Consider the following 10,735-nt stretch of genomic DNA (forward strand, 5'->3'; position numbering starts at 1 on the left):
GTACGATCACGTTCCCGTGTCGGAGCCCATGTTTCTCGGTTCCATTCGAACACGGCATTATATCATGTTCTTTTCTGTTGAAGGCGCTCGTTAGGGCGGTCGTGGACTCATTGATTTTTGGAACATGAGATGCTGACTGAAGTAAAGAACAAAAGCCTTGGGACACAGAGGTCATTTCCTATTTAGCAAAGTGCACGTAAAATCCTACCACTCCTCCCTTCACCCTTTCGGTCATATCAGCGTGTTTGGTCGCTCCCCCTGCCTTCGCACCCCCTCGGCTGATATCAGTATTGGAGTTGAAAGCGTTCTGACTGCCTGGCTCCACACGGCTGACGGGATATCACGCCGTATATCAGCGAGCTCAACTCCACCCAGCCTGATAGATGTCGAGGTGTCACTGACTACTATCTGCACTGATACATGACTGGATCTGCCTACTGTATATGCTCCAAGGTTGCCTCTCCTTCCCCCTTCCTCCTCCTCCTCCTCCAGCCTATTCCGGTAATTTCACGAGGGGAACGTGCGGCTGTGATTTATAGGGTGATTTCATAGCTCTCTCATCTTCTGTCCATGCAAGCATTGAGGTGTATGCCACTGAAGCGGGACTCTGGGGGAGGAATGTGGAGTTTGAGTAAACCTTAGCGTGGGCTTATTTTGACGGAGATGAGGCCTCCAGAAGGCCTGTCTGGACCTGCAGGCTGAGGAGCAGCACCGTGACTTTAAGAGAAACCACAGTTCTCAACACAGGAGTCTTTGTGCTTGGGGAGTATGCACACTGCTTGTTTAAGACACACACACACATATATACAGATCGGGTTACAGTTCTCAGAAATCGGTGACTCTTGCCTTCCCTGTGTCCCTGCTTTAGTCTTTATCTTGGGCTCTTACTCACAGCCGGAGAGTCTGTTTTGGTCATGCTGTACCGCCTGCCATGTATTAGATAAAGCTTCTCTCAGTGTTTTTCTGCTCTGTAATTGAATATGCGCTCCACTATCAGGGAAACATTTATGTGCTGGTTAATTGTCCTGCAGAGGGAAATGTCGATTGCTAGTTGAGGGAGCTAATGACTCTCTCTTCTTAGCCAGCAGCACCATCACACGATCTCCTCCTTATGGTTTTAGCATGTTTTACGCTCCACACGTCTGCTGGTTTGTGCTTTTCTATCATCTTACAACAGAGGTGTTGTATATCTATGTGTGTGTGTGTGTGTGTGTGTGATTTGTTCCATTAAAGAAGAGATTGGTCGTTAATGAGTCAGCTTGGACTCTTGTAGTGAGGTGAGATGAGTCAGTCTCTAAATCTACCATAACAATCAATTTAACTTGTTTAGTCTGCAGGTTAATCGTAGCGTTCACTCTCGGATCAGTTCAAACCGTGCATAAAACCTGTGACACAATCAAGACAAAATAAAGAGCTGCTTTTTCATGCGTCTTAAACATGATTAGCTGGAATTTTTGGGGGAAGTCAGATTTGTTTAGGTGGTTATAAAGATTGTGTCTAAAGTTCACACAAAGAAGACATTTTCTATTTTATAATGTAATGTGATACAGTTCTATGAAATATACAAGATATGATTCAAATCTTAACATATCTACTGTCAGTAAAAATACAACCAATGTTCAAAAAGTTAAATACATCTCATTTATTTACACTTACAGCATTTGGCAGATACACTTATCCAGAGCAACTTACATTTTTATACAATTAAGCAATTGAGGATTAAGGGCCTTGCTTAGGGGCCCAGCAGTGGATGCTTGATGAACCTATGATTCCAACTCTACATTCTGATCACTGGTCCATTGCCGGAACCACTAAACTACCACATCCCAGTTGTAACCTTGCGATCCCAATTAATTTAATATTATTTATTTTGTTTTTTGGTGTTCTTGTTTTACGTCCTACTCTTAGCAGTTTAGTTAACAATCCTGACAGAATGTACCAGAACAACCTCATGTTTGTTTAACAGATGATGTGCATGCCACACGGGTTCTCTGGTTAATATGGCATAGTCCTGTAATAGTTTGGATATCAGGCGTGATCATTTTCAGAATGTGGCCCTGATTTTCTTTATTTAAGTCAGTGTTTAAATGGAAGTTTTCAACATGTCTGTTTTAAATAGCAGAAACACGGTTTATTAGCATGCTAACACAGTATGGCTAACATGAGTGAACCGTCTAAAAATCTTATTTCTCTAAATCAAGTGTAAAACTCTTTTTTTCTTTCTTTTTTTTTTTTTCTCCTTTTCTTTAAACTTGTAGGCGGGCAGAATCCAGACTACGTGCTCCATGGCACGGGAGTAAAACATGGAGAGCCAAAGAAATCTCTGGCTGAGGACGGCTCGACCGTTGCTCCAGAAGACGCTGCCCGATTCCTCAGCTGTTACTGCTCAGGTCACTGCCCAGAGGACGCCACCAACAACACCTGCGAGTGAGTCACCACTGGCTTTAAAGGAACCATTCACACTCCCCTCTTCTTCTCTGTCAAACACTGAATAACTCCTCTAAGCCAGTACTCATCTTAGATGTGTGTGTATCTGATTAGGACCAACGGGCAGTGCTTTGCCATCATCGAGGAAGACGAGCACGGTGAAGCTGTCCTCACATCTGGCTGTATGAAATATGAAGGCTCTCACTTCCAGTGCAAGGTGAAACCCTTAATAGGATCCACATCTTACTCCATAAATGAGTTAAATACGCATCTGTCAGATATTATTTAGTTCAAAATACATATTTCTGAACCATAAACATGACCTTGTATTACATCGTTTTATTTTCAATAGCGATGTGTCCCATTTTAAAATGTAACGAATAACTTGACGAGTGCTTATTTCACCCCAGGATTCTCCAAACGCTCAGACAAGGAGGACGATCGAATGTTGTTCCACAGACTTCTGTAACCGAGACTTGCAGCCTACTCTTCCACCTCCTGTTATCCAAGGTGAACTTGAGCTCAAAGTTCAAATAAGATTGATCCGGCACAACTCTAGTCGATGCTTTATTGCTACTTTAAATAAACAGTAGTGTTTTACCAGAAGACCTTCACTAATTCTCCAGATTTCTGAAACTGTACTAGAGATGAGCACCACTGTTCTTAAAACTATTTCCTAAAGAAATCCCGAGTTTTATTATTGGTGGTGGTGGTGGTGGTGGTGGAGAGGCTTTCAAATGCATGGAGATCTGGGAAGTAAAAGATTTAGCATATCATTTGTTAGTTTTATCCTTATCAAACTATTCAGTGAGCCCTAGTGCCTTGTGTTTGGGGGCGGAGTCATCCTGACAGAGAACAATCTCATCAGAATATCAGAGATCAGTCAGAAGAACTTTGTCCTGAGTTGCAGTAACTCTTCTCTCTGTGAGGACGAGTGGGATCAAAACAATGCTCCTAAAACGCCTCCTGCTGCATAACAGTCACTGTTAAACGGTCACCTGTTAAATTTTAACACGCTGGAATAAATACTTGGAATAAAATCGCCATACGTGTGTCCCAAATGCAGTCCTACACACTATGCACTTGCTACAACGCCCTGTGTGTGCTACAGTGTAGTGTGTGAATATTCTAAGGTAGTTTCATCTCAAATGGAAACATTTTCTTGCAAACGGAAGTATAAGCCGTTTCCCAGCCTATAGAAAATGGCATCAAGTGCACGTAGTAGGACGCCGCTAGTTTTAGCAGAATACGTTGAAATTGTGAAATGTAAAACAAAACTTTTGTTTTCTCGTTTGCCGTCTTCACCTGGTAGCCCCGCCCCTTTCCCGCTACATAAGCAAAGCTGGGAAAATTCCGCAAAATAAGCAAAGTGCATGAAGTGTCAAACATTCCAGACTTTGGTTATGGGTTGAATATAAGTACATCCTCCTGGTTCTTTGTACACTTCTTCATGTTATTATTTTCTGATATGGTATAGAACAGTGTATAAGTATTTGATTAGGAACATGGTTATGTCTGTCTGAAATCACCAAAGTATTATTCCCACACACATCCTTGGTCTAATTTTGTGATGAGTTTCATCCTTTTGTTGTTAACTTTTTACCTCCTCTTGGGTCTTTTTTTTTTTCCTCCAGACCCATTGTTTGTGAATGCCCACTGGCTGGCCTTCCTGATCTCCGTCACCGTGTGCTGCTTCACACTCATCGCAGTTACCATTGTGTGCTACTACAGGTAAGATTGCTTTGAAATAAGGTGAGAGATCTGGCAACAGATTGAACACCTATTGAAGAACACACTGAAACGTTGTGTTTTTAAAAAAGTGTGTGTGTGTGTGTTCAGGTATAAGCTCCAGACAGAGAGGAGACGCTATCAAAGAGACCTGGAGCAGGCTGAGGCTTTTATTCCTGTTGGCGAGTCTCTCAAAGACCTGATCAGCCAGTCGAGCACTGGCTCAGGCTCAGGCCTCCCCCTGCTGGTACGAATACAGTATCAACTACCAGGGCTTCCTTTATTTAGCTACAGTCCACTTTCTTGCTAGTGTTGTATGTGTGTGTTTTTACTATTCAAACAAAATGAAACAGAGGATCTTAAAATGAGAAACTTATTACACCAAAATTCTGGTTTTATTGTTGAAGCCCTATTTATAGTCTGTATTATTTGGCATTGAATATATGCCGTACGTGTTACCTTGTAAAAAAAATTCTAACTTAAAAAATTGTAACTTAATTAAAAACTTAAAGAAAAATGAAATTTCACAGGGAAATGGAATCACCTTGGCCTCCAGTCACTTTTCTTTTTCTTGCAAAGCTTATTGATTGCATGGCTACAGACACACATAATCAGGAAAATGAAATGTAGGAAATGAAAAATCTGCCATTGATTTGGCTTATTAAAGCTAATCTATTTAAAGGTGTGAGCTCTGATGGTGAAGTGTCTGGGCTTGTTTTTTTCCCCCCCAGGTACAGCGCACTATTGCTAAACAGATCCAGATGGTGCGTCAGATTGGGAAGGGGCGCTACGGCGAGGTGTGGCTCGGCCGCTGGAGAGGGGAGAAAGTGGCAGTAAAGGTGTTTTTCACACGTGAAGAGACCAGCTGGTTCAGGGAGACGGAAATCTACCAGACTGTACTGATGAGACATGAGAACATTCTCGGTATGTCACACCACCGGATTTCCATCTGCACTTAACTCGGAGCCATCAGTGTAAGGACAGGGCTATTTCATTAGGTTATTAGTGAGGCTGCAAGATTCCAAAAACAATACCAGGTGAGGGGCCGAAGATGTCAGACCTTTCCTTATAGAACGCAAATTTGAATAATTTAGATCTAGAAAAATAAGTTTGACGCCTTTTATACAAGATTAATTATAAATGTATTCTATCAGGACACATTATTGCCATATTAAAATAGCAGCATGCAGGTTTGCTACTTTGCACACATACACAAGCTGCATCCCTAGTTTACATTTTTGGGAATCCAGAAATGATAATCAAACCTTGTAGGCATGTTGACGGCAGGTAGACAGGTAGCTGAAACATCGTCAGGGTCGGGTGCATTCACCACACTTCCCCCTTGCTCGACTCTTATGGAAACCAAATGGCAGACTATCAAATGTCTGTTAGGTTTAATCTCTTTGTACCAAATTAGTGTTTCTTCTTCAACACATTATACAAATTTGCTCAGGATCAAGATCCTCAAAGTCAGAGGTATTCAACTAAAATTTAAAGAGGTCCAGTAAGAGAACATTTCTTGAAGCGAAGGTCCGGAAGATCATAATGTCTAACTAGTTAGTGTGATTTATATTTAAGTAGCCTAGTAGTTGTATCAACATCAGCAAGCAATCAATACCTTACTGTCAAATCGAATACATTCAGTATAATTCAAAAACCTTTTGACAATATTTGTCACGTAACATAGAACTGAACATATGTATGATTGTAGATATGTTTAATGTTCTCTCATCAAATAAATAAAAGTAGGGCTACATTTCAAAATAAGAGAAAATAAATAAAATGTGAAAATTGTGTATGTTTAAATAAAGTGCTTAACTTTCCCTTTTATATCTCAATGAGAGAACTGAGCTCTAGCTTGGCTTGGGTTAGGGTTAAACCTGGGCTTGTATGGAGTCAGGACCGCTCTCATACACATGTGGAGCTGCTCATTAGTGATATTTAGTAATAATATTTAGATTGGGTTATGTTCATTGTAGAGAAAGCTGCCTCGCAGTTGTATGTAGAGCCAAACATGGTCAGGATGTATAGGGCTATTTTCCTCAGACCTGGGAAAGCTGTCTCAGGGACGCTGTCTTCAGATTTGAGTGGATATGTTTGTTCAAAACCTGTATGTTTTGTCTCATAATGGTGTTTCACATTGTCACTTTTAATATGAGACACTGGTTTAGTGGGAAGTGTGAACAGAAATCAGTCTCTGTTTCACTCGTCTGTTTCTCTCCCTTTCTTCGTCTCACTCGTCTGTTTCTCTCCCTTTCTTGGTCTCACTCGTCTGTTTCTCTCCCTTTGTTTTCTAAAAGTATCACTATCTTTCTTTTATGTGTAACTTTAATTCTCTCTCATCTGTCTTGCACTGTTGAGTCGCAGTGTTTACTTCAGGAATGCACAGACTTGATTGGTCTGTGCGTTTCCACTACCTTTACCGTAAAGACTGCAAAAGCTGTGCCGGTTAAAATAGAAGCATTTTGTCAAGTTTTAAATCATAACATTTTATTTTGGCTGTAGGTCCGGGTCCGGATTGGACAGCTTCTGGGTCCGGGCCCGGACCGCGGTCCGCCTGTTAGTGACCTATGCTCTAAGTGAATAGATCTGAATTAGAACATCTGGTCAATTTTCTTGTTTAAATCTGGAGGTCTGTCTCCGAATTCATGCAGATCTCCAGTGATGTCAGCCAGCACATCGATGGACGTAATCTTTACAAATGAATGCAGCTTCACCCTGTAGCTGACACACAGTAGGCCCATAAGCCCCAGCAATAGATAATGCACCTATAAATATGCGTGTTTATAAACTTACTTCTGATTTTAAGAACACACAAATTTTTGTATGGGAATATGGATACATTTTGTCAGCTTTCCAGTGTTGAACTGATCGTGTGGACCTGCTTTCATTCCTCTGTCCAGGTTTTATTGCAGCTGACATTAAGGGCACAGGAGCCTTCACACAGCTCTTCCTCATCACAGACTACCATGAGAATGGCTCTCTTTATGACTACCTGAAGTTCACCACCCTGGACACTCAGGCTTTGCTGAAGCTGGCGTATTCTGCAGCGTGTGGTCTGTGCCATCTCCACACCGAGATCTACGGCACACAAGGCAAACCAGCCATCGCTCACCGAGACCTGAAGAGCAAGAACATCCTTATCAAGAAAAACGGAACATGCTGCATCGCTGATCTGGGTCTGGCTGTAAAATACAACAGGTACACGTGCAGGCACTCTCTCTCTGAACATGTACACGTGTATATATTTGGGCACATGGTGGCTTAGTGGTCAGCACATTTGACTAGTAGCTCTGGGGTTGGTGCAGCAGTTGAATGAGTGGCATCTGTAAATGGTTAGGAGTGGGTGAGAGGGACGGGGTGTGTGAGAAGGCGAGCAGGTTGAAGGCGAGGGTGAACATATAGAGGGAGATGGTTTAGGGAGAGTGCGACAGGGTTTAAGAGGAGGGCGAGTGGGTTTAGGGAGAGGGAGAGAGATTAAGAGGGCGAGGGGGTTAAGCGGGTTGAGTGAGGGGGCGAGCAGGTTGAGGGAGCGAAAGGGCGAGGGGATTGAGCGAGAGGGCGCGCGAGTTGAGGGAGCGAGAGGGCGAGCGAATTGAGGGAGGGAGAGGGCGAGGGGGTTGAGCGAGAGGGAGAGGGAGTCAGAGGGCAAGGGGGTTGAGGGAGAGGATGAGGGTGTTGAGCTGTCACCAAATTCAGGGTGTCTCATGCCTTGTGCTTTTAGTCTCCTGGGATAGACTCCTGGCTCCTGTGAAGGATAAGCAGTAGAGGAGATGGATGGATTTTAGTTTGTATCTTTCCTTAATTATTCAAAAGCCTTTGCTTTGTTTTCCTCAGTGACACTAACGAGGTTGATGTCCCTCTGAGTACACGGATGGGAACACGGAGGTATATGGCCCCTGAGGTTTTGGATGAGACGATGAATAAGAATCAGTTCCAGGCCTACATCATGGCAGACATCTACAGTTATGGTCTTGTGGTTTGGGAGATGGCTCGGCGGTGTGTGACAGGAGGTCTGTTCAAATTTGCAATTATTTTAACATCTGTAACATTTCTTATACATGTTAATGACCGATCCTGATTAAAGATCAGCCTAATTCATGTTCTGTTGTTTGTGCAGGCATTGTGGAAGAGTACCAGTTACCATACTGGGACGCAGTTCCTTCAGATCCATCTTATGAGGACATGAGGGAAGTGGTTTGTGTAAAGGGCACACGTCCTACAGTCTCCAATCGCTGGAACAGTGACGAGGTACTTCATAGTTCCTTGGCAAAGGTTTAGATAATGTGCCTTTCTGGCTAGTTTATTAGGATCCTAAGGATTTGCTGACATGATCCTGCTTACAGAATGTATTTTTACCCCCTTCCTTTTCCCTACAGTGTCTCAGAGCCATGCTGAAACTGATGTCCGAGTGCTGGGCTCATAACCCGGCCTCTCGCCTCACTGCTCTGAGAATAAAGAAAACACTTGCCAAAATGGTGGAATCGCAAGACATCAAAATATGAGAATGCATCACTGCACATTTACACTGCATGCTTCAGAGCAGAGTGGAAATTTGAGCTCCTTCGAAACAAGAATTGTATCCCGAGTTAGCAAGCATACATGTGAAGCAGAGTGCTACAGAACAGAGCACTTCTCCTTCACTGAAATTCCACAGTGTCCCTGTAGCACCCTCTGCTGGATCGGGAGTGCCATGTCACCACCACCACAAAGTACTTCAGACAGACCTTGTTGTGGCCTTTTTTCCTGTACCTACACACTAACTCTAAAGTAGAGTGATCGAGATGTATCCCTACTTCAACCGTCCATGATTTATTTTTTACTTTAGTCACTCTATTGGGAGAGATCTGCCAAATAAATTGCTTTCCATGAAAGCTGCGTGTCATGATTCGAATGGCAGAACGTGCGACGGAGTGGAAAACCCCGACGTACAGGAACATTTTGAAGAAGGCCGATTCATTCTCTGTACAGTATTGTTCTTCCATCCCTCAGCAGCCAGCGAGACGGATGCAAAAACCCCGGAGGTGCTCTTCAGCGTGGAACGCGAACATGACTGTGCGTAACACCGACTGTGTGCAGCACACAGATACTGGTGCAAAGGAAAGCGCATCGTTATTTTAAATGATCTCTCCTTATTATAAATAAGTAAATATTATTCATCAATAATGTCATTGATATTTAGAAAAAAATACTCTAAGAATTTCTTACACATTCTCTATTTAAAAAACAAAACACCAAACTCCAGTTGATATTTGGATGGTGTAATACGTGATGATGGAGGTACAGAGGCAATGCATGGTTTCTGTACAGGATTAGAAACAGCCTTTGTCCGCCCAGGTCTTCCACACCAGAGGACTGTTAGTTATGTATTCTGTCTGAATAACAAGCATGGTTTGGTTGACTGTGATGTAGTGCCACGTAGCCTCGCTTTATCCTCCATCTTACATTTTCCATTCACTTTTCGTCATCTGGCTGTCACTTTAATCCAAAGTGTCCTGCAGTCGAGACGGAGTACAACCGAGCAGTTTGAGCTAAGGGCCTCGTTCACGGACCCAACAGTGGCAGCGTTCAGTCGTCATCTGAGCTAGAGCCTAATCACTACACCATCAAGGCAATAAATCACATGAACTACATGCCACATTGGATTCATTGGAGTTTACTTTTAAGAATTTCGGGTAATGTGACTGATTACATATAAAATGTCAAAAATATCAGATGGGAATAAAGAATACAACTGCATGTGCTATTTATTCTCATGTCATGTTGAATGACCTAGTTTGGGGGGGGTGTCAGGGGATGTACTCCTTATTACTACAGAACAGATTAACATTAGCGTAATATCCTGTTATTGGTGTACAGCTAAAAAAAATCATAATTTCTGTACTAGAATTCATCTTTTTTACTGCTTAAAAAAACTTTAATTTAGAAAAAGTTCCAGAAAATATACCAAGTATATTAATTGGAGTAGTCACATGAATTCAGCTTAAAAAAATGAAACTGCTTATTGACAGCGTGCCTATATTTAGCCTGGATAATTGAATTGAAGTAACTATCGATTTTAAATGATTTATTTAGTTATTTCTGCCAAAGGAACATCTGAGACCGGAACATACTTTTTGGGAATGAATTTGCATTCAGTGTCCAGACCTTTTAAAATACAGTGTTTCCACACCGCAGTGTCCGTGTGTTAATGTACATCAGAGCTTGTTTTGTTTAATCACGAACACTCCGCATCTGTGCACTCCAGATCGGTTCATCAGTGCATGACCTTGTTCTTGATTAAGTAAATGTGTTGTAGCCAGTAGAAGTTCATGTGTATCAGGAATTGACTACAGAATTTATCATTGTCTTATATGTCCAATGTTCAAAAGAAGCTTGTGTAGAAAGTTTTTTTTGTTGTTGTTTATTTTGTATAGCATCTGGGTTAAAGAAAGGTGCCTTATGTTTACCAAGAAAAGCTGTTCTGTACACAGAATTTGTCCAATGTATCAATTTTAAAGTAAATTACAATATTTTAGTATGCAACCCTTTGTAATTCTTTTGACTGGTTGGTAAAGTGCAACATAAGGTAAGAAAAGTG

The 10,735-nt window shown here is 42.0% G+C and overlaps 1 protein-coding gene across 3 annotated transcripts in view; it reads left to right on the plus strand.

The window, feature by feature from the left end:
- bmpr1ab (bone morphogenetic protein receptor, type IAb) overlaps positions 1-10,680 on the plus strand; it is a 34,434-nt gene extending 23,754 nt beyond the window's left edge. For all 3 annotated transcript variants that reach the window (XM_027163099.2, XM_027163097.2, XM_047817441.1), the window contains 10 exons: positions 2,259-2,427; positions 2,542-2,644; positions 2,838-2,937; positions 4,062-4,158; positions 4,267-4,402; positions 4,887-5,079; positions 7,059-7,356; positions 7,993-8,168; positions 8,276-8,406; positions 8,535-10,680. In XM_027163099.2, the coding sequence (XP_027018900.1) occupies positions 2,259-2,427; positions 2,542-2,644; positions 2,838-2,937; positions 4,062-4,158; positions 4,267-4,402; positions 4,887-5,079; positions 7,059-7,356; positions 7,993-8,168; positions 8,276-8,406; positions 8,535-8,660 (1,529 nt within the window). In that variant the 3' untranslated portion in view covers positions 8,661-10,680. The remainder of the gene's footprint in view (positions 1-2,258; positions 2,428-2,541; positions 2,645-2,837; positions 2,938-4,061; positions 4,159-4,266; positions 4,403-4,886; positions 5,080-7,058; positions 7,357-7,992; positions 8,169-8,275; positions 8,407-8,534) is intronic.
- The last annotated feature ends 55 nt before the right edge of the window (positions 10,681-10,735 follow it).

The sequence above is a fragment of the Tachysurus fulvidraco genome, chromosome 8 (assembly GCF_022655615.1).
Source record: "Tachysurus fulvidraco isolate hzauxx_2018 chromosome 8, HZAU_PFXX_2.0, whole genome shotgun sequence".
NCBI lineage: Eukaryota > Metazoa > Chordata > Actinopteri > Siluriformes > Bagridae > Tachysurus > Tachysurus fulvidraco.